This window comes from Malaya genurostris, chromosome 1, assembly GCF_030247185.1.
Source record: "Malaya genurostris strain Urasoe2022 chromosome 1, Malgen_1.1, whole genome shotgun sequence".
In the NCBI taxonomy this organism is placed as follows: Eukaryota; Metazoa; Arthropoda; class Insecta; order Diptera; family Culicidae; genus Malaya; species Malaya genurostris.
In genome coordinates, this window is record NC_080570.1 from 125,804,405 (window position 1) to 125,828,527 (window position 24,123).

Genomic DNA, 24,123 nt, shown 5'->3' on the forward strand with positions numbered 1-24,123 from the left:
TAAAAATTTTCTCTCGGTAGCCGGCTGCCCAGATCAACCAATATAACCAATTAATAATTTTAGTAAATAATTGTATAAACATGTCTAGAAAATGACACTAAAATGAATCAACTATAATCACGTTGATAATACAATAAACTTAGAATAATTGTATAAAAATCACAAACAAAATTTTTCAAACTTAAACTCCGAAACTGAATGCTAATTCTGGACTCTGAATGTTTGGAACTGATTCCTTAACTAGATTTGAAACTAAATTTAGTGCCATAATTTGAGTTCAGAATTCGTATCCAGAATTCTGATTCTGGAACAAAACTTCAGAATTCCGAAACAAAATTCATGATATGAATTCTAGAGCTGGATTTTGGAACTGACTTCTGAACCAGAATTTAAATCGTGATTGATTGAGTTCAGGAACTTGGGTTCTGAAAAAAAAAATCAACAAACAACCATAATTGACTCTTATAATGGTCAGATAGCCATCAACAATGTTCGTAACTATAACAAAAATTAAATACTACTTACAAATTTTCAGTAGCAAGCAAGCAGTATCAACTAATGAAAAATTTTACCAAATTCTCTCAAATATAAACTTGAAGAGTAAAACAGTGCCGCCCTAGAAAACGTACGACATCCCGCGAAAGGCAATAACGAACAAAACAACGTAACATTTAATTTAATTGTTTTTCTCAGAACCGTACCGACGGTACCGAAGTTTTGCGAACTTATTTGTTGTCCGCCTTCGCAAACTGTACAAACGAAATAAATTCAGCCGAACGTTTCCTCCGCGATGTGCGCAATGACATATTTTCTCTGATATTTCTCCTTGCTGAGCTCCATTGCTGTCTGTCTCCATTGGAAACAGCGCGCCAACGATGTTTGCCAAAAGATTTAGCTTGGCGTAGATGATGTAAATGCATAAAAACAAAGGCACATGACCGCCACCGCTACAAACGTGAAGCTCTCTGCCACCGCAGGCAACCTCTGAGGTGCTTGACTCATTCATGGCAGCGATGGTAGTGATGATGATGATGATGACGATGATGAAGATGATACTGGCGGTGCGCGGTGGTGACAGTGTAGGACGATGGCAGTGAAGAGTTAGTAAACCTCCCACTTGAACTCGCTCTGACGTCTGACACGCTCGCCACAGCAGCCTATAGCGATCTTCGGCGACGACAACCAAGCGACTCATTCATTCCATTAGCACATGAAGTGAAAAAGCAGACGAACGATGTCGCGTAAATGTAAGTGCCGTTGAGGTTGTTTTGATCGTTTGTGCGCACGCACTGCAACCGTCCGCCATCGGAAATACCTAACAACATATGTGTGGAATGTTGTTTTGTTGGATTTCCAAGTAAATTTCGATGCCATCATACTACACTCGTACATCCTATATACGGCGATGTGGCGGACACTGCAGTGCTGTGAGAAAATGGAATGCGTCAGCCCAACGAGCTGACTCATGGTTGAGAAGAGAAAAATAAATAACAATTTCGTTCGAATTTAGGTCGAGCTGCGGATTTCAAAGAAGTTTAGTTTCAATCCGTGCTATGATAACTAAAACTTATATCACAAGTTCAGAACACTTTTGACGCTGAAGTATAGACGAACTAAAAATAGCAGAACGAAAAGTAGGTAAACGATTTTCTGTTCTAGACAGGTTGTCACTATTCACTATCAAACCCACTATTGAGGGGAAAATTAGTGGGTAGTTTAATGCTGCACACGTTGCTAGAACTGATGGATTTCAGTTCGTTTCAAAACGTGCAAAAACTAAAAACATTCACTGATCGATTTTTCCCATACATGTTGAACTATTCTAGGTCATCGTAAAAACGTAAACACCTCGTACAGCTTACTGTACATGAAACGATGATCAAAATCTAGTCAAATTGGAAGGTCATAGTCAATTATAGACATTCGCAGTGCATGTCACAAACAAAAACTCACCGTTTTTAGATCCTGTAGTGTGGCATAGATTGAATACTTCAATATAATAAGAACTCCATTTGGCAGAAAGAATGTCACCTCCGTCACTTCGTCCGGATTGGACCAGAAGTCGAAATTGAACGCTACACCCATCGCATTGATTTCACACTGCACCACTACTAAACATCGATTTCTCTGCCGCCAGAGCACTCCGGTTCACTCCGATTTACCGAAATTTCGAAATTTGGTTCGTACCTCGCAGCAATTGCATAGGTGGCACTTTGTAGCGCAAAACAAACTCACTCTTCGGCTCAACGTTGCGATGACAACTGGCGCTATATTTTTCTTCGACAATGCAAAGCTCTTTTTCGCTTCCTTTTCTTCTTCTTCTTCTTCTTTCGCTCACTGTTCAACTAACTGCTCCGATCGGTATTATTTACACACCCGTATCAAAAACAGCTTGTTTACCAAATCGTGCAACAAAACAACACCTCTCTAACCACCCCGCGCACGCGCTTAAGCGTACCGGTATTTTTCGGTTTTCAAAGGCTCGAGAGATGGGGAGAGAGAGAGAGATATATAGGCAGAGGGCAGAGCAAAAAACGGCTGCTGTTTTGCAACGGTATCTTCTTTTACTAATAACCGTTCTGCTTCTCCAACAATTATCTCACACACTCCTGCCTGTGTCTGTTGCTGCTTTTGTCGGCGCGAGAACTTTGATAGTCGTCCTTGTTAACGCTGACTGTAGTGCTGTGTAGTGCTAACGGGTTTAATTGTTATGAGGGATTCGTTGTTGTCCAGTCTGGCGCAGGAAATAACTGTAAATAGGAAAAGAAAAAACAAATCTAAGATGGCGGTGACAATTGATTTCATATATTTATGAAAACAATGTATTTGAATTTTGGCAAGGATTAAATTTTCGGTTGATTTTTCTTATAGCCATATGAACAAGTGACAGTTTCTCTTTGTTTACTTTCTCTTCTATTAATTACTAAACGGCTTCAACTTTTACCACTCAGCTCTTCGTATCAAATTATAATCGAAACCTTCCACTTTCGATCGGTATTGTAAAATTCCTGAAGATTTGTATAATAACCTCACAATTATCCAAAGAGAAAGTAAACAAAGAGAAACTGTCACTTGCTAATATGAACGTGTCTGCTAATATGAAATGTCACTTGCTAATGTGAAATGTCACTTGCTAATATGAACGTAAAACAATCAAAATGAAAAAAATATCTATTGGATAAGAACTAAAATTAACAGAAAATATGTGGTAATGGTTATCGACTGTGAGAGGTTATTTGAGAACGAGCTTTGGATTAACAAGTCTTAAAAAAAACATAAATAGCCGAAATCGAGTGTGTTGTTTTCACTAGATTGATAAGCCGAAACTCTCAATCAAATAACTGGAAACTATAGTTTCAATGTTGTGTCAATAACCAGCGTCATCTGTTACTAAGTGAAGTCATCGAGGAAAACACTAGTTTTTTTTCTGCAACAACACTCACTACTAGTGACATCCGTTGGTTCCGTTTTCGTAGTCAAAATGCAATCTACCGTTTTGTTATTTGAAGATTCTTTCATTAACTATTAATGATACGTTCACAAATGCATCTCTCGACCGGTAAAAATACAACCACTGTAGTAAAAAGTATCACCTAACTTACACTATGACTCCAGCAGGCATAAAACCTCCTCATCTTTTGTACCAAAAAGCAAAGCCTTGGTATTATATTCGTTTTATGAAATTTTACCTTCCGTTTCAAAAGATTTCGAAACCGATTTATAGCGTACAAAATCATTGCATGGCTTCCTTCGAACACCAATAATCCTTTCAGATTGGGGCTCGAACATAAGTCAACTAGCTTTTAACACCAGTGCCTTTATATATGTTGTAGATTCCGGAACGGGCGTATTCGGCGTCCACAAGCTCCGCACGATGTCCATTTCCGACGTGGCGGAATGTCGTTATTTAAACGCGCACGCTTCTGTACGGAGTTGCTTCACTGTTTCTGCCATCACGGTTAGAGTGCGACTGATAGAGCTGTCAAAATTTGTCTCATGGGTTACTATGATTGATGCTGCATTGGTAGTTTCGTCAGTTCGTGTGATGGTAAACCCAGTAAAAATCGGCAGTTTTTGTCCATTTGTTTAAAATGCAAAAGTTATGAGCTTGCATCGGTCTTGGTAGCTCTAAAGACTCAGAACATCTCTCCGTGGAAGCTGACTATGTGCAAAAAGAACAAATGTTGAATAGCTTCTAGACGTGCATATTGAAATGTAGCACAATATAGTGCTTTTGGCTGATGTACATTTTTAAAAGTGTTGGTTAAGAGTAACCGTCTCGCGTGAATGGGAATGTCATTTTTTTCTCTACATTTCGTCTTCGACTCGTCAGTGAAAAGCAGTTCAAATTGGGGTGTCAAATGAGAAGATCTGATGACTGACACTCAAGTGTATTTCATTTCCACTGCTTTTCATTGCCGAGTCGCAGACGAATCATAAAGAAAAAAAAATGATGGAAATATATTTTCTCAGCGCATTTTGGTTAATATTAACCTAACTCCCAAAATAACCATTTACGATCATTCGATTTGCTCTTTCTTGTCGTCGAGCTAAGTAAACTGGTTTAAAAAGAAATGTTTTATTCGAACTCCGACAACTTTGTTTCATCATTTCGAACGGTCCTAGTAGTTTATCGCCCTGGTACGTTTTCATGTTAGAATTAGTAGTATGATCACCTTATTATCAAACCCAATTTTGCAGTGATACTCATAGTAGAATTGTAGCACACATCAGACAATTATTCTAAACGCTAAAAGTCGGCTTTCGAAACAGAATGTCACTCTCGACACAGAATTATTACGGCAAATTCCTGTATTTTTTCAACAATATTCATAAGTGCAGATCAAAAGTTGATGGTTTCAGTCATTATTCTATGTAAAGTGTTAGAGAGAGGAATTGCTGATAGAGCCGTAGATCCAGAACCCAGTGTCAGAATTAAATAACCGAATCGAATTTTGGAACTTTTTCGCAGAAATCAGGTGCAGAATATTTGTTGAAAATCGAAGTTCATATTTCAGTTTCAATTCAACTGTATAATTCCGGCCCAGAAGAATTCAGATTCTGTTCTGCAGCTATAAATCCCATGCCAACTCAGAATGTTCTAATAAACTTTTCAGTAAAAATAAAACACATTGTGTGAGAAACCGTCGTGGGCAGAATTTGACAACTTCTCGTAACTTTACTTTTGCCGGTTCGGACAGTAAATGGCAAATGACCTTTGCCTTTACTTTCTGACATATCAGAGACTCGGATAACTCGTATCGCTAAGATGCCTAAGTTCGACTCCTCTGGTAGAAGGTAAAAGTTTAGATACGAGAAGCCTTCTGCTTACCTCAATGACCCTTGTCACGTCTCACTTTTCCGCACTGTATTCTTCACATCCTCGCTCTTCCTTGAGTACTATGGCTCTATGATTTCATATTCTTTCTCCTCTTATAATCTCCAGTTAGTTTGATATCGTTAAAAAAACCGAAAGAGTAAAAATAAATTTATATCTACTTGGGACATCTCTTCGAGTCATGATCACGTAAGAATTTTCCCCGTATAACTGCCCAAAATCCGTATTTACGTATTTATCCCACGAGAGATGCCAAACAATCTGCTAAAGCCTTTTGAGGTCAATACAGGAGGAATCATTCACTCGAGGAGGACCGATGAACCACTCTGACTATAGCTCCTTACCACATTCGGTGAGTGAAGATAGAATATCCTTCAATTTTAGCTCCCCATACACAGATTCAACTCAATATGGAGAACCAAAAGCCCGAATACGTAGTTGCGTCAATGCGGGACAGTTACACATCAGATGCTATGAAGTACGAAATCGTACTTACACAAATCACAAAAATAATACTCAGTACGCTAAATAGTAGCCTTGTGTTTACAATGTCCAGTCAGAGTTCTGGCATGAATTCTGCAATGACGCTTGGAAAAATGCAATACATTTAGACATTTTCAGATCCCAATCTAGTAAAAATGCTGTTGTTTGAGCGCAAGTTTGCAAGTTGCCAAGTATGGATGCAATCCTAGAACGAATTCTGTGCTTTATCCAACTAGTTGACAGTGATAAAGCTAGATCTTTCATTCGTGGTACCAGCTCTAGCCAACTCGTTTGAGATAGTTGATGACTGACAATTTCCAGCATCCGACTCTGAAACGGCGGGTTAAACCCCGGCTGAAAATTCAACAGTTACATCATCCCGCATTTGAAATTCAGATACTTGAGTGAATTACATAGCCATCTCAACATGCCTTACCAAAAGCTTTTTGCTTTGCAAAATCAACAAACGACCCGTAATCGTCAGTGTTCAAGGGAGATAAGAAAGATTATGTAGAATATCACACTTCGCTTGGCAGCGTGAGGAACTAAAACTGTAAACAACTAGGTATTATATGAGAGCAAATAAATAGAAAAACATCTTGACTTGCGAACTCCCGTTTTAGTGGCCTTTTACGACATGGAACAGGAAATTGGTGGATCAATTCTTGGTTGGAACAATTCCGCCGGATGCCACAGGGCTTACCTTTTTGGTGGACCTATATCACCGGGACAGGTGGGCCGTAAGTGTCATTCTTAGCCAATTTAGAACTGCTACCGACCCTACACGACTATCTAGGCTGCTCAGAAAGAGAAGTTGACATTGAAGATCAAGACGGCCGAGCAGCCGGTGGCCGGAAACGTTTGGGGACATTTACCACAGGAAAATTTCTCAAACAATCTGCTGACAAAACACAAACTGAGTCCAGAAGTTCAGATATATAAGTACATCGACGAAAAGTATTGAACATCTCTTTTGTCGTTATTAGGATCACCACAAAATTAGGGTACAAAATTCGGTCCCAACTTTAACTTCCTGTTTTTACAGGCTCCGATGTCGATTCATAAGTATACAGGACATTTACATAGACACTAAGAATCTTTCTAGTTCGAGGCTCGACTGACTTAAGAGATCAAAGCCTCAAACTCCAAACTATCAACCATTTGCAACAAAAAAAACGAGTAAACAAAGACCCTTTATTTAAGATAGCCAAACACAATCAAAATTTAGTTACACTCAAAAACAAACACTCTGGCAATTATTTCGAAATTCTAATTCCGAAGCAACATCCAAAAGAACACTAGACTGGTGCATGTTTTTTGTTTTTTGTTCAAAGCAAATTGCCGACTCACTTGCTGCCAACTAATTTGGTTAGATGGTTGTATTGTTTTATATTGCATGGATGAATGGGTGGATGGATACTGAACTGCTTCAGTAAATATAAAATATATTATGTGTTAATAGACTTTCGCTATTTCGAACTTTGCCACGCATTGAGTCGTGAAATTGCAGCGCCGTCACTCGCTCGAACAAGTCACGCACTATAAATAAAATTTTCGGTTTATCATATGTTTTCCTTGAAAACTTTCGAGTTCAAGGCGGTAATGTTTGGGTAATGAATTCTACGAAGGAAATGATGTCTTCCATCGATTCTGGGAACGATAAACGATCATCGTTCAATTCCACCCTTTGCCGGACGTTTTTCTTCTTCGTTCTTTACCGTTGCATCCATCGTTGGGTCTTGAACGTTAGTTAGTTAGGGCGAATACCGAAAAATTACCTGTTCTGATTGCAATCACGTCACGATCAGTTGATCTGAACGGTACGAGCAACCGTCATTTCTCTGTTTCGAATGTTTCAACAATGAATTCAGTTTCACACGGTGCTACCCACGAGATAACTATTTTCAACAAAAACAAAAATTTCTCAACTGAGATAGACTTAAAATTATGGTGCGTGCGTTTGGTAGTCAAACAAATTTATGAATGAACGAATCTGTTTGCTTCTGTACGAAGGACCCAGACGGATTTTTGTCACAATCAGCAAAAACAACCCGTAGCGTTGTGAGGTCTTATCAACAGCTGATAATCGGCGGTTTTTTTTTCTAACACAGCGTGTGTCGAACAGCAGAACTACATTCCAGAGAGGGAAAGTACCTATTCGTTGGCATTTGTTCACTTCCAGGAAAAAATGATGAGGTAAACATTTTTATGTCCAACGTCAACGTCCGTGATGGCGCCAAGCGCGTGATTGGTTAAGTAATGTGCGCGCATCCGTCAAATGAAGAATCCATAGTCAAGATAAGCGGATGGCAGAATTGGGAGCTGAAATTAAATTGAAAAACAATCATTCAACCGGGTCACATCCAGTCCAGATGTGCGGAGTATAATCATATAAATTGTAGCTTACCACAGGTATTCCGATTCGAGTTTCCTTAATCTAGAGGTCCTGGAAGATTAACCACATTGTATGTGTCTATCTATGCCCGTGAGGTTATCAACAGGTAATGAGGAGAATACAAGACTTGCTGAGCACCACAATCTATCATTTCAATTGCTCAAAAAGACCGTTGTTTTGCGATGCTCATAAAGATGTAGCGACGATTAATACAATGTAGGGGGTTGTTCAGTGGATTATACTGTTCAGCTGTACTTCTCTTTTTACACTTCCCACGAATCTAGGTACAAAATTCTTGTCAGTTGACTTTTCGTTGCTCATGGCAACTTAGATTAGAGATGGACACAACAGTTCATTTCAAAGAACCAGTCGGAACTAGATAGTTCTACCGAAATGACTGTTCATTCGTTCATCAGAAAAATTATATGCTTTTAAGAAAAACATCCGAGAGCAAATGATTATATTTCGTTTTGTAAAAAATTCCTTAATAATGACAACAAAACATTTTGTAAAAAATTCCTTAATAATGTCATTTGTTTTGCAAGAATACTACCGCCATTGTTGTTGTGCAGATAGCTCAATTATTTTTGTCTTTTTCGAGTGTTTTTGATCGTTCTGTTTTCGCTTTTTGCTCATATTCGATACACGGACTTGCCGTTTTTGATCTAGTTTTGGAGTGCAGTGCTTAGAAAGTGTTATTGAGCAGTTTCACCGCCGTTAGAAATTCAGTTATCGAGTAGTATTATTGATCATAGATAACGCATCAATAAGATATCTCGTTTTGCGCGTCATATTTACCGTTCGTAGCGCCAACTGTGTTTCAATGTCGGCTGGCTCAAATTCGAGTGCTATGGCTGATGCATGCGATCGTTGTGCGAAAACCGTCAAACCTGACGAGGATTTTATCTTTTGCTGAGGGTTTTGCCATCATGTTGTCCATATGAAATGTGGCAAATTAAATAAGCCTTTCTTGAAGGTACTAGCCGATAGTCCCAATTTGCTTTGGATGTGCGATGAATGCTGTAAATTAATGAAGCTAGTTCGTTTTCGGGAAACGATATCATCACTAGGATGCGCAATTTCAGCTGTCTCCGAAAAAATGGAATCGGTCTGTGCTGAGCTGAAAGCCGAAATCACGAAAAACAGTCAGCAAATATCGCGCCTTACTCGAAAAGTTTCCGTTTCGACTCCGAGGCGTAATAGTGATAGCGATGTAAAAATCAACGACGTTTCTCGTCCTGCTGCAAAGCGTCGTCGCGAAGAAGGATCGGAATCAACTTATTCACTTATTTGCGGGCGGAAACCAGTTGAAAATTGCAGCATTTCTACGGTTCCAACGTCTTCCTCTCTGGTATGGATATATTTGTCACGGTTTCATCCCAGCGTCACCAAGCAAATGGTCGAACAACTAACAAGAGACGGTCTTCAGTGCAACGAAGAGGTTAAGGTTGTCCCATTGGTGAAAAAAGGAATTGACGTCAATAGTATGAATTTCATTTCCTTCAAAGTCGGGGTACTACCCCAATATCGCGACGCTGCACTCGATCCCGATACGTGGCCTCAAGGTGTCCTTTTCCGCGAGTTTGAGGACAATCGCAACAAAAATATTTGGTGCCCACCGATCGATGTTCCACCACCAACACCCGAAGAGCCTACCATTCCAGAATCGTCTCCCGGTACTTCGTCGCAGGCTTTATTGAATACACCCGACTTATGATCATGTGATGATGTGAGAAAGCTGGGACGCGCTGAAGTTGGTGCTATGGAAGCTCTCGTAACCCCCATCACAGTCGAGCCACTGCCGCCAGCGTTCTCCAGCCGTCCCGGTCCTGTGTGTGGGTGTGCTACGAGAGTCTTCCAAACGCCTTCTCAAGGCAAGTATTGTTTTGTATCGTCGCCTTCTAGTGTTCACCCGCTTCGCACTTCCAGAAGTCAGCATCCTGAATTCATTCAACAGCCGTCTTGCTCTAGCGCAGAGCACAACGCATCGATTTATGCCACACCGGGAAACACCAAAATTCGCATTCTGGAAGCTCCTGATACGTCCCCCACAGTAGAGCTTCCGCAGTCTGCGTTCATCAGTCGTCCCGATTCTGTGCGCGGTGGCGTGGAAGGAGTCTTCCAAACAACAACAAACGGCAATCATACATCCAATTTGCACATCTACTACCAAAATGTAGGCGGCATAAGCACGTGTATTGACGATTATCACTCATTTCAATTGATTTTCACCGTAAAGTGATACCGATAATAAGGTCCAAAAAATCCACCTTATTTGTTTTTCACCATGTAGTGATACCGGTGTCCCAATTATTGCGAACGGACATTTTCGCCCCAGCTTCCTCTACACATATATTTACTCTTAAAATTTCCAGGGAATGAAAAATTTCTAATAAGTTTTCAAAATTTGTTTAATTCAACTTCAACTCCAATCCCGAATGCCTGCACCTTCCTTTACACACAACCTATCAACTTTTGTACAATTTCCCAAGGCGTCTGTTGCTTTTAGCCAAAATTTCGTCAACTCCAGTTCTGTTTTAATAGTTTAGGAATGTTTGCGAATTTTTCAGCTTCGGTGAATTTGATGGGATCATATTTTCTGGCACAAAATTAACTCCGTTGGTTTAGTGCCACTTCGACGAAATTCTAGCATGATGGCAGGATGCTAAATCAGACCAAAACTAAGTTGATCCGTTGCGCTTCTTCGTGAATGGTAAGGGACACTGCAAGAGGCACTTTTACGTGTAAACCGCACCGTTCATTGTTCCGGAAATGATGAAGGGAGAACTTATTTCACCACAACCGCAAATCGTCTGCCGGATCAGAAACAAAACTGCAAATTTCTATCATTTATTTTGCACATCTTCAGAACATCGAACTTAGACTTGGCAAAAAAAATATCTATGTGAAGAAGTTGTCGAAATTCAGTCTTGACGTAAGTTTCGCCAGCCATCACAATGCTACACGATTTGGTAAGCAACTTCTTTCAAATTTTTGCAGAAGTATTTTGCTTTTCTTTTCGATTTATAACTTTTTGCACCTTGCAAACATGTATCCCAGTCGCTTCATGGATCGGATGATACATTGGGTTCTTTAGCGAATTGAACTGTTGCACCGCTTTCCTGGCTATTTTACTGACCATTGAACTATTCTACAACGAAATCCAAGAGAGAGCTACATTTAACATGCAATTAAACTACTATGTGTGCTAGTTAAACAACTTAATAACTTAAGTTAATAAATTTATTATTGTAAAATCAATAGACACGTTCTAATGATAATTTCTAATATTAGGTAAAAATTTGACTTACATTGTTTTGCGTGGAAGGTTGAAGTCAAATCCAGATGATACACAATTGAACGATTTTTGCAAGTCTATAACGACACCGTTAATTCCATAGTTGGTGCGACGTAGAGGTAGTCAATGGAAGGTGTTGTTACGGAGAGCACGAGGACGAACATTAATATTAACCTCACGGAGCAAAGTCGGACAGTCAATCCTATCATTCAAAATACCAGCTATCGTCAAAGCACGCGAAAGCTCTCGTCGTACTTGTAGTGTGTCAAGACCAATCAGCAATCCGTGACTTCCATAGCTCGGCGGTTGATGAGGATTATTCCAAGGTAATCGACGAAGAAAAAAACGAACGAATCTACATTGTATGAATTCTGTTCTATGATCTCCATTGAGGTAAAGAGAGTTCCAGACTACTGAGTAATATTCCAGAGTAGAACGAACGAGTGAACAGTATAGAGACTTTAGGCAATAAATATCAGTGATGTTCTTAGCCATTCTAAACAGGAATTCCAAGCAGCGAGAAGCTTTCGCAACAATGTAGTTAATGTGCTGTTTAAACGATAACTACTCATCGAGATCTTTGACCAAGATCTTTGACGCATGTCGATCTAGTAATCATGAATCCTTCAAGATAATCGCCCTTATTCTGAATAACGTCGTATCGGTTTTTCCATCGTATTTCATTTGTATTCCCCATAACGCTAGCAAAATCAAAGGTAGCTATGATTCGATCGAACCACATTCGATCGAAAAATCAATACGTCGTTATTCAGAATAAGGGCGAATATTCGATTTTGAATGGTATTTTTTTTCCTTGTGAACGTAATGATTGAGCACTTTTCCACTATCACATGATTGGTTTTACCCAAATACGCAAAGATTGTCAATTGCCGTTCAAGGAATGCCGCATCTTCTGAGCTGCGGATGTTGTGATAGATCTTAGGGTCATCAGCGAAAGAAACTCGTCGTCTGTCCAGACAAAGATTTACATCATTGAAGTAAAGTAAGAAAATCAAAGGGCCAAGAGGACTCCCCTGTGGAATTCCAGACGTTGCAACAAATTCTTCAGAAACACAATCGTCAATGTTGATAGTAAGACATCGATTGTTGAGACATGATTGTATGCATTGAATGACATTTGCATCAAAGCCGAGTCGATCTAATTTTGAAACTGTGATTGATTTTATCGAAAGCGGAAGAGAGATCTGTATAGATAACGTCCGTCTGCAACCTGTCTGACATAGCGTTTTACGTAAGATGTTAAAGATCTAGGAGTTCTCCTTGATAGCAAATTAACTGTTTGTAATTATAAATCATAACACATGGATCAATAAGTCCCGAGACTAACAATGGAAACAACATTTTTTTTGCAAAAATTTTTTTTATTCATCAACATAATCACCTTTTAGGGTGATACAATGGTTCCAACGTTTTTCCAATTTTTCAATACCATGTTAATAAAAAAATTTATCTTTCGCTTCAAAATAAGCTTCTGTTTCAGCGACGACCTCCTCATTTGAGCCAAATCTTTTTCCCTGGAGCATTTTTTTAAGATCAGCAAAGAGCCAGTAGTCACTGGGGGCTGAATCTGGTGAGTATGGGGGTGGGGAAGCAGATCAAAGCCCAATTCGTTCAATTTCGCCATTGTTTTCATCGACATGTGGCAGGGTGTTTTTGTTCCATCGAAAGCAATCGCGGCACCCACTTGGAAAAAACCTTTTTCATGCTCAATTTTTCATGAAGAATAGTAAATACACTTCCATATGATATCTGTGTCATCTCAGCAATCTCACGGAGCTTCACTTTACGATCTTTCATTATAATTTTTGTCACTTCACTCACATTTTCCGGTGTAATGGCTTCCACAGGTCTACTCGAGCGTTCCGCGTCATTTGTGTCGGTACGACCACGTTTAAACTCGGCGAACCACCGACAAATCGTTGCTTTTGATGGACAAGAGTCCGGATAACATTTTTCAATCCATTGTTTCGCTTGCACGGTGTTTTTACCTATTAAAAAACAATGTTTTATCAAAACACGAAACTCGGTTTTTTTCCATTTTTTAAACAAACTACAAAACGACTTTACTCCAACCTCGATAACTCAGCTGCTTCTGGTCGGATCGACTTAAAATTTTGACCCGTTTTAAGCAAAAGTTAGTACTCTAGAAAGACGTGGTTACTGGTTCACTACGAGCACCATCTCTGCTTTAGTCTCGGGACTTATTGATCCATGTGTTATATCGTTGTTTCTGAAGCATCCAAACAATTCGGTTTCATCTTTCGAATGACGAAATCATTCAATAACATACACTGTTGTGTGCAGCATAAATTCGTCTGCTTCGCCTTCCGTTAGCTGTCTTGGAGGGACCCGCATAACCTTCCCAGATACGAGCATAGATGTTATCTAACCGAACTCGAGTTATTTAGTGATCGATGCAATGTTTCGAAAGCAATAATTGTTTCCGATTAATTTCTGGGAAAATCGACTGCTCCAATCTACTCGGATACTCGGATACTCTCTAGAACAACTCATTCCCCGTCCCTCAGTTTGATAGAACGAATTTCGCGATGAATGGTCCTATATCAAGCATGACCAGTATATAATCGTTGTTAAACATTATTTATTATTATTATTATGTCGTTTATATAACCCCGGCTAAGTGGCAAGTCTATTGCCGATTTCTACTTTCCGGTTTTTCCCAGTTTTATCTCGGCTTTTCTCGTTTTTCGAAAATAAATGTCCCTCTTTATAGAATAGGCCTAAATTGCCTCTGTTTAGTTTTTTTTTAATATTCCTTAAATTCAAGCTTCAAACAGATATCCAAATGTCCAAAAAAGAAATGTATAAATAGGAAATATTCATTATCACTTGTGCATATATGACAAGCAAAAAGCCTTTTTTAGTCATCTAGGAGCTTTGGTTACACGTAACCAGTTTCTTGCGAGAGCACTTGGCTGTTTTCATTATTTTTTGCTATGCATAAGGTTGAAAATAAACTAATAAGGAACGACTCTCCTCCGGTAAAATCGAATCCAGCTAAGATATCTCTCAGAATTAAATTTGAGTGACACAGAAAAAAATGTCGGAATTCCTGAAAAGGACGCTGGTCGCTCTGGAAAACCAACAACAATCTAAGCCTGCAATTTCAAAGTATTTCGTACTGTGCTTCCTTCGTTTCTTCAGGAGGTTAAAACGAAAATTTCAGTTCGATGGAAAAATTATAAACGGCACGGCATTGTGAACCTAACACGATACTGTTATTACCTGGGTTTCGGTCATGGTACAACAAATGTTCATATGGAAATACGCTGTTTAAATTGTGTTAATTCGTTTGCAAAAACGTCTGTTTCAATGAACGAAAACCTCAGAAGAATTTTTATACTCTGATTGTGACAGAAACCACAAATTCAATTATTGACTATGTCATGCCAGAGAAAAAAATTTAGATTCCCATCCCTAATGTTCTTGTTTGAAATTTGAAAATTTCGAAATTTGCAACAGAGATCTAGGATCTAGATTATAGACCTAGATGTGGATCGGAATTATGAAACTGAATTCTGGAACTAGAGCTAAAATTGAGGTCCAGGCTAGACTTCAGTTTCAGAATTCAGTTCTGAAATACATTCCAGAATTGGTTCAGAATTTAGTTCCAGAGGCTGGATCCAAAAGCAGAATTCAGCTCCAGAATCTAGTTTCAAAATTGAGTTCCATAATTCAGGTCCAAAATTGAGTTCTTGCATTCGGCACTAGCATACAGTTCCATAATTCCAGGTCCAGAATTCAGATTCTTTGGCATCAAGGAATCTGAGCTGTTATATTTTCACTTTAAACTAAAATGATATACGTGTTGTACGCTAGCAAGCAGGACTACAAGAGAGCTCATATCGTTTATTCAGATGGTATATATTTACAAATAGATTTATTTACAATGTTGGTAGTAGATTTTGTTGACAATCACACAGTAAATGTTTCGTCGGAGTACGTTCTTAGAATTATAGCCCTGTAATTTATTTCTAATCATTTTCAGAATACAACATGAACCGTCCCCTTTTATTCGTATTCACGTCATCCGGTTACATCTCTTGCATTTCATTGGGGAAAGGGGGTGGGTTTTTAAATGCTGAACATCTCTACAGAAATTTATTATTTAAATGATTACATTATCGAAGTGTATCAGTTCCAAAATCTCAAACTAAATTTAATTTTTCCTATCATCGATCAGCAGTCTTCAATATCAACATTCTTGTTATCCTTCTATGGAATCCACTTACGTTGAAAAGTAAATTAAACATAGATTCACTGAACAAATCAAACTAAATTTTAAACCTTCCTAAGAGTCAAGTCCTCAGGAAAAAAGGAAATTAGATCCCTGATCCCAACTTTTTCAATTTTTATGAGAGAAATCAGTATCTCACACCATTATGAGCACGACGCAAGTATTGTCTGGAGATGACAATACTGAAACAAATTATTATAAAATTAGAGCTTAAAACATTAACATGCTCCTAAGAATTTTTAATTATATAAAATTTTCTCGGTTACCTTGAGAGGTTGTTAGTAACAGTTTGTATATTTATTCTCTCTCTTTCTCTCTCTCTCTCTCTCTCTCTCTCTGTATATAAATCAAGCAGAAGTATCAAAATTATCCTTAATTTTCATTATGAGCCTTCATTGTGCTGCTCTTGATAACTTAGCTCAGATCAAGGCCGCTTTTAGATAGGGGCAGCGGGGGCATGTGCACCCGAGCTCACGGCTAGTTAGAAACACACAAACAAGTGTTGACCCCAAAACAAGTTTTCTGATTAATTTAAAACGGTAAACTGTTACTCATATTTGGGTAGTAATATTATTCCCGGTTTTGCATAAATTGCATGCCAAATTCCCGACAGTTTAACGGTTTTCCCGGTCACTTTCCACCCACATTTGGTTTTAATTTTTCTTATCCGTCCTCAGAATGAGTTTCAAGTCTATTATGTTAGATTGTAGGTGTATTTTGAATTAAATCAAAATTAATTAATGTATCATTTGGATATGAATAATCTGTTGATACAAAACATAAGGAGGTTTTATGCCTGCTGGAGAGAAAGAGAGTTAGTATCAAATCCAGTGGGCTTTTCCCAGCTCTATATAAAGCTTGCTTCATTTAGAATTGGAACAAACTTCTGTTCATATTGTGGCGCTCCTGGTGGACGGATATGGAAGTTCTTGGCGCCCACGTGTCGGGAATTTTGTCAGCTTCATGTATGATTTTTGACATTCCGTAAATCGACTGTACTTTGTAAACAATCAACATGGAAGCCGAAAGAAGGGAGAAAATTTTGCACGGTTATTTGGAAAATCCATTGTGGTCTGCATCTAGGCTAGCTAAACAGCTGAAATTGCCCAGAAATACCGTATGGCGCGTTTTCAAACGGTATAATGAAACATTGACGACGATTCGGAAGCCTCAAGCTAATCGTCGGAGTGGAACTGTCGACCGGTAACTGCGTGGTAAGATTTTGAAGACGATTAAGAGGAATCCTAATCTGTCGGACCGTTATTTGGCCAGAAAATTCGGTGCTGCCCATAGTAGCGTGAGAAGAACTCGACTCCGGGAAGAAATCAAGTGCTGACCAGCAGAGATGGCATTTCACCAGAGTGATACACGCTGCAGTCAGATTCTTGTCCACACCGAGGATGCAAAAAACGAAGCACCGCACAAAGAGGAAAGCGCACTTCTTCTCAGTGTCGAATAGACAGCATTTGAGTGTGTGCTTGTGGTTAAAGCAGCTGGCGCGAGTGAAACACATTCTCTTCGCATGAATCGCTCACACGCACTCTCGTCTAAATACACCCAAGTGACCACTGGAGCGTGATGGTGAGCGAACACTTCTGTGAACTTCAATTAATAGAGAGTAGATCTGGCCTTGCTATGAAAAATTTGCAAGGAAAACCGAAAATTTAACGATAAATTGTTTTATTTTGCTGATTTTGCGTGCCCCGCGCTTCATCTACGCAAACCATACACCAGAGTGCTCACCGGCGTGTACACCTCTGTGAAAGTATCTGCATCCACCTCAGAGAATTTATTAGCTAATGCTCTAGCACTTTGGTGCGATTCAGTGGAAGAGGTAAAAGGAAATAAACAAACGCACTTATGATGCGTGCACACTTTATACAACAGTGGTGTATAAATGTGAAAGAGAAGAGCTCTCGTTGAAGTTGTCAGTGCGAGGTGAGAAATTTTGCTTGCTCTTCGTCACACAGAGGAGATAGACATCTCTGCTGACCAGGTGCTGACCAAGTTCGACGGGTGTCTTCTGATGGACGATGGAACCTATGTCAAGGCTGACTTCAGGCAAATCCCAAGTCAAAAATTTTACTTGACAACGGCTCGGGGGGAAATTTAAAATTTAAATTTGTTTTTGCCGACAAATTTGCAAGAAAATTTATGATTTGGCAGGGCATTTGCAGCTGTGACAACAATAAACAAAACGGAACTATACCAAAAAAAGTGTCTCCAAAAACGAATTTTGCCGTTCATTCGATCCCACGACCATCCAGTAATATTTTGGCCAGATTTGGCAAACTGTCATTACCGCAATGTCGTTCAAGAATGGTATGCAGAGAAAGGGGTCCAGTTTGTTCCGAAAAACCTTAACCCACACAACTGCCCTCAGTTCCGCCCTATTGAGAAATACTGGGCAATCGTGAAGAGGATACTTAAGGCAAATGGGAAAGGTTGTCAAAGACATCAATCAGATGACGACCTGGTGGAATAAGATAGCTAAAACGATGGACGAAAAAGATGTGCGCCGCTCAATGATCCGTGTTCCAGGAAAAATTCGAGAATTCCTTCGAAACTGTGACGAATAATTTTATCCGTATTTTTTCTTAAAAGTATGAAGAAAACGCTATATTTGTATAAAAAAAGATGTTGAATTTAATAATAAATAACTGAAATACAGGCAATTGTCTTTGCTCCCATTCTGTCTGAAGCAAGCTTTAAATAAATAAATAATATTTAAATACTGACACTGCTGTTGTTTCGAATCGCACTGTATGGGAAACTACGGAGCCATATAAAACTGGGAATCTCGAACGCATATCGAACGGTCGCGAAATCACGTGATTCCCGAAGCCATGGAGAACCACAACCATAAGGCGACAATATCGTAAAAATATACAAGTCAGCGGTTGATCAAATGATGTGATGAAAAATTCCACATCATCATGAAGCACGAATTCCAGTCATCCCATCCCAACAACGCCAGATAGTACTCCCCAATGCGTCAATGGTAGCGACACTGTATGGCGTTATCGTCTGTTCAAACAAAGAAACAAATTTCGTCATCTGATGAAAGTATTTATTGGTTGTTCCAATTGAAAAACTACGACGAATTTGATTTTCGAGAAAGCAACTAAGCAGCTGCATATATATTTACTGAGCTGTTTAGCCGAGGAGCTGCTGCATTCAATAAAGAACTAATGCGCCATCCAGTCGCAGAACTAGAGAATAGTGACAGTTTTTTTCTCAGTTCAAGCCACCACACCATTCCATGCAGGAGAAATTTATAAAACGTAGAAAAAAGCGGCATCCTAGCTTGAACCTACCCCCCATTCCCCCCGCCCAGTATTTGCTATATCCGTGTTTTATTTGCGGCACGTGTACCATAAGGCTATCTCTGACGCAAATAAACGCGAGACGCAGTGATGGATTCCACCTGGCAAACATTCTCCAATGTGTACTTCTAATCGGTCAGGCCCGAAACCGACTTCAACCATGAACCGCGCTACAGCTCTGTTTGACACAACTTCGTACGTACTTGAGCAGAAATTCAGCTTTGCCAGATAAACAAATTACGTCACATCACGTAAACAGAGAACAAACAACTTATCCGACGGGCAAAACTGTTGCATGGGTTCAGCAGTAATACCTGTCGTGACTGGCGAAAAAAAACACAGGCAATATTTGCTATCATTTACGTGTGCCATATTGGTACGTAAGAAAGGGAAAATCCGAACAACGTTCGACAACCGTCGGTGGGGGTTAAATTTCTTCGTTTTGACACTGATTTATAGTTACCGATGGACAAGCTGTTTTTGTGTGAGGTGAACACTTAGTTGTTGGCAGATTTGTGCCGTTGCCAAATTAGGCGCTATACTGCGTATTTTCTTATGCTCCCATTATTAGATGAAAGTTTCGCACGTCAGGAAAATATGCTTTGATTCGATTGCAACAAATGGCCAGCTGGCGTCAAATGATGATACACAAAACCCCAATAAAGTCTATAACTCACACGAAACGTTTCTTTTCTGAGACCCGTTTTTGATACAACCACTTTTCTGTTCTCGACTGTTTAGCTATGTGCGATTTCATGCGTACACTGGAAGATCATCGACACTTCGATTGCACCATACGAGAAGCAACACAGAACCTGGAGATGATCTCTATTTATGTAGGTGTGCAGCAGTCTCCCGAGCATCACCAAATGGTTGATTTAGTATGTGAATTATTTTCAACCATTCTTGAGGACATTGTACCAAGTAGTTGTTTTCATAAGAATAATTTTTTTTTCTCTTTCAAAATAAACTCGTATCCCGTCCAATGTTTGCTACGATTACACTAACACTATAGTTTCCAATGTGCGCAATATTTCACAATTTTTTCTGTTACTCGCAATCTCATCGTTTGCGTCATTCGAAAGTTGCTATGTCACGTAGCATAGAGTAAATTCCTTTTGACTTTAGTTACATCCTGATAACGATCAATACTAAATACAACAGTAAGTTTATTTACTAACGAAGAACCTGGTGGAATGATGCTAGCCGTTTATCGCAAAAAAGAAAAAAGTGATTGCCATATTATTCATTCCAGCGCCATTCTCGTTCATTCTATACACTCTTCCGTACCTTTACATTCTGCTTCGAAAAGAGCACTGACCCGACGGTAGTGTGATTCTTCGTACGCTTCATATTTCGCGCGCAAGATATAACTGGAATCATGCTTATTCAGAGCGTCCTCTACTCGAGCAGGTTTTCCTAACCATATTTTATGTTGTCAAAAATATCTTCAACCCGTCAATATTGACTATACAAACAGCATCATATATTGAACCAGTTGTCTCATCCGCATCGTAAATATGTTGAATTATAAATCGATTTATCGTCAATACTGTTACTCGACCAGGTTCCGTTTTTTCCCCCTTGCGGGTCCCACTACCCTTCACCTTAACCGTTCACTCAACAATCAGCAGCACCCCCGGAGCTTGAACTTCGCCATGCTCCATACTTGTTGTTGTTGTTGTCGTTTATTAGCGGCTTTAACCACGATTGGGTCGTTCACCGCACATGCTCCATACTGTTCGGATTGTCCAACACACACTTTACGTGTTATTATGACGGAATCAGACGTACAAAAGACCAATCTTGTTTCAGCCAGACTTTTGTTACGGCTGCTGCTTGAAATTCCAGCAAAGTACAGAAAGTACGGCTGCGCTTCCAGCGCACACACCCGACTGCAATACCAGACTCCGCAATGGCATTCTTCTTTTTATTTCATATTTTTTTCATTCCCCGTTCGATCGCCCGTGCCGTGACCCGCAGAACAAGCCCGTAGTTTGCTTGCGATGCACATCATTTCTAATAAAAATAAAAACGATTTTTCTTTTTCAAAAACAATATCACCTCGAAATGCGGTTATCTTAACAACAGTTTCAGCTTATCACTAGACTTTTTTTTCTATGCTAGTGGCTGCTACGGCAAAATGGTGCACTTTCCGTGGCGTAGACCTCACACTCTTTCGTCTTCGTTATCCTCTTCATTGTACAAACTAGGCGAACGGAATTTTTGCTTACCAGAATGATTTCCCGTCGATATTTTTATTCATCTGCAGTTCCGACACGGTTAGCCTCACAGTGACACACAATTTGAACACATCAGGCATCGATCAGACGTATTTTTTCACAAAATAATCGCGCGTGAAAAATTTACCATTCGACTTTATTCAACAGAAAAATATACTTGGTTGGATTGAAGCAAACACCAACACACGGGAGAGTATACACGAGAAACGCGCTCCCAACAAATTCCTTGCATAAGATGATAGAGTAAAATCGGTAAAATTGCGTTTAGCTGTGTGGGTTACCAACAACCCGGTGTCAAAGATATGTTGCGAGATTTTACAACCGACACGGTGATTGGCGGCTTTTTTTTCTCTGAAAATATTACACTCATGCAAAAAATATAGGGAATTTCATTATTATTCGTATGGTTTTTAGCCAAACAAATATCGAATGCAAATCACTATGCAGCCTTATGAGGTTATAAAAATTGCAATTTCAATAAAAAACTATGAAACTTATTATTAATTTTTTAGGACCATTGTGCAATTTTTTTAAGATAAACATAACTTCTTCCCTTGCTTCTCTCATTTATTGTCGATTCCATAAGACGTTCGTATTAATATTATAATAGAAGCATTATTAAAATAACAAAACAGCTAATAGTTTTTTTTAATTTGATGTATATTCATTTCAAACTAGAATATGATTGTTACAAACCAATTTCTCCCTTCAACAAAAACAATGATCTCTGTTTGATTTGAATCAAAATTTTGGTCCAACCAAACCAAAAACTTAATTGTTCCGACTGAGTTTATTGTTGACTCGTTGACTCAATCCTGTTATACCTAAACATCAATTCAATTTATCTATGATATTATTTGTGTAATGCTACAATTAAGTTTACTGTTTAAATGAACCGCGTTAGTTTTATTTCATATAAACCAGAACAATTTTTTCTCGCGCGTATAAAGTTTATATTATAAACCTCAGCATTATTATCTCCCGCGGAAGAAGTTTGTACGCGTTTCATACGTAAAATTTGATCTGCTTCTTTCATTTCCTAAGGAGTTTCCAACAATACAAGCGACGACACGACCAGGCACTCCGAAGAAAAATCGAAATAAAATGTGTTCGCGAGTGATTTACCACCAGCTACCATAGATGTAGTGACCCCTTGTTAATTATTGAAAATGCTATTTCCAGCAACACTTTTTTGGTTGCTACAAACTCGTTACCAAGGAACCTATTTAGCAACACAAACAAAAACAAACTATTCTTCCATTAGATAAGAAACGTTTTCGCTAACAATTCGACCAGTACACTCTTGTCAGTGGTAAAAGTAATCGACGAATCGGTTCGGCGTGATTCATGATTCTGAAGCTGTCAAACTGGCCTTAACAAGTTGTTTTTTGTCTTCTGTGTCAATTATCAAGCCGTTTCCCCGTTTACACTTAATGATACCCGGAATTTCGTACCGGAAAATTATTATCATTAACCCTGAATTCAATCAAAAAGTTCGAAAAAAATCGTAATAATTTTCGCTAAATAATTGAAAGTGGAAGTAAATAAAAGAACAAACACTTGCTATTAAGACCTAATGAAAAATTCATTGAGAAGTGTACATTTTATTTTAGTTTCACTATAATCTGACTAAATCTAGCCAAATAAATATATTTATATGTTAAAATATTACATTAGAATGAATAAATTTAGAATTCAAATTAACAAACAATAAAAAAGAACAAGATGAGACCAGTGGTTTCATTCATACCGAAATATATGATCTACAATGGAGATAAAAAAAGTTAGGCTCCTTCACAAAATGATGATTTCAAGCTAATACCTGTGAATATGCAGTTTTGGTTAGTTTTTCCTGATTCAATGTTTTCTGCCGTCCGATCTACTTGTGCCATGCACATCTCGTCTAACAACTGATACATGCTGTAAATCTGCTTTTTCAGGGTGCACTAGGTCAAGCTATTTCAAGCAGCAATGATCACGTTGAGCAGTACGTCCGAGTTAGGTAGTAACCAATAGTCCGTCTGTCCTCCGGTTCGCAGACATCACATTTTGTTTTCGTTTCGAGATTATTTATATGTTGCAATTAAACAACATACGTAGCCATGGACAACTGTTATTAAAAATCAACAGTTTTCGACCTCTGTTGGCAGTTTCAATATATTTTCAAGCAAATTTGTTTTGACATTACCAGTTACTGAGGGGTAGATAAATTTGCGATACAGTTTTGATAGACGAGTGGCAGGTCGTGTCGTCGATACAAGTGTATGTATTGATGATAAAGTATATTTTAAAAATTTGCATAACATTACATACGCGCAACAACTGGAGCTAGTGCTAACAACGGAAGAGCAGCTTGGCGCGGCGACTCTTGAAGACGGCTAGAGGAACATAAGGTCCGCCGTGAACAGAGATGTCTATCTCCTCTGTGTGACGAAGAGCAAGCAAAATTTCTCCCCTCGCACTGACAACTTCAACGAGAGCTCTTCTCTTTCACATTTATACACCACTGTTGTGTAAGTGTGCACGCATCATGAGTGCGTTTGTTTATTTCCTTTTACCTCTTCCACTGAATCGCACCAAAGTGCTAGAGCATTAGCTAATAAATTCTCTGAGGTGGATGCAGATACTTTCACAGAGGTGTACACGCCGGTGAGCACTCTGCTGTATGGTTTTCGTAGATGAAGCGTGGATACGCAAAATCAGCAAAATAAAACAATTTATCGTAAAATTTTCGGTTTTCCTTGCAAATTTTTCATAGCAA

At 39.0% G+C, this 24,123-nt stretch overlaps 1 protein-coding gene across 4 annotated transcripts in view; it reads right to left on the reverse strand.

Moving 5' to 3' along the window:
- The window catches only part of LOC131425701 (phosphatidylinositol 4,5-bisphosphate 3-kinase catalytic subunit beta isoform), a 40,843-nt gene extending 19,334 nt beyond the window's left edge, over nucleotides 1-21,509 (reverse strand). Inside the window, exons 1-2 of one of the 4 annotated variants that reach the window (XM_058587778.1) lie at nucleotides 21,354-21,509; nucleotides 1,954-2,750 (exon numbers count right to left, since the gene is read on the reverse strand). In XM_058587778.1, coding sequence (XP_058443761.1) covers nucleotides 1,954-2,085 — 132 coding nt within the window. In that variant the 5' untranslated portion in view covers nucleotides 2,086-2,750; nucleotides 21,354-21,509. Of the gene's footprint in view, nucleotides 1-1,953; nucleotides 2,751-3,375; nucleotides 3,463-11,527; nucleotides 12,612-20,409; nucleotides 20,963-21,353 lie in introns of those variants that run through there. The other 3 variants (XM_058587780.1, XM_058587779.1, XM_058587781.1) reach the window with 3 other exon arrangements.
- Nucleotides 21,510-24,123: the final 2,614 nt, after the last annotated feature.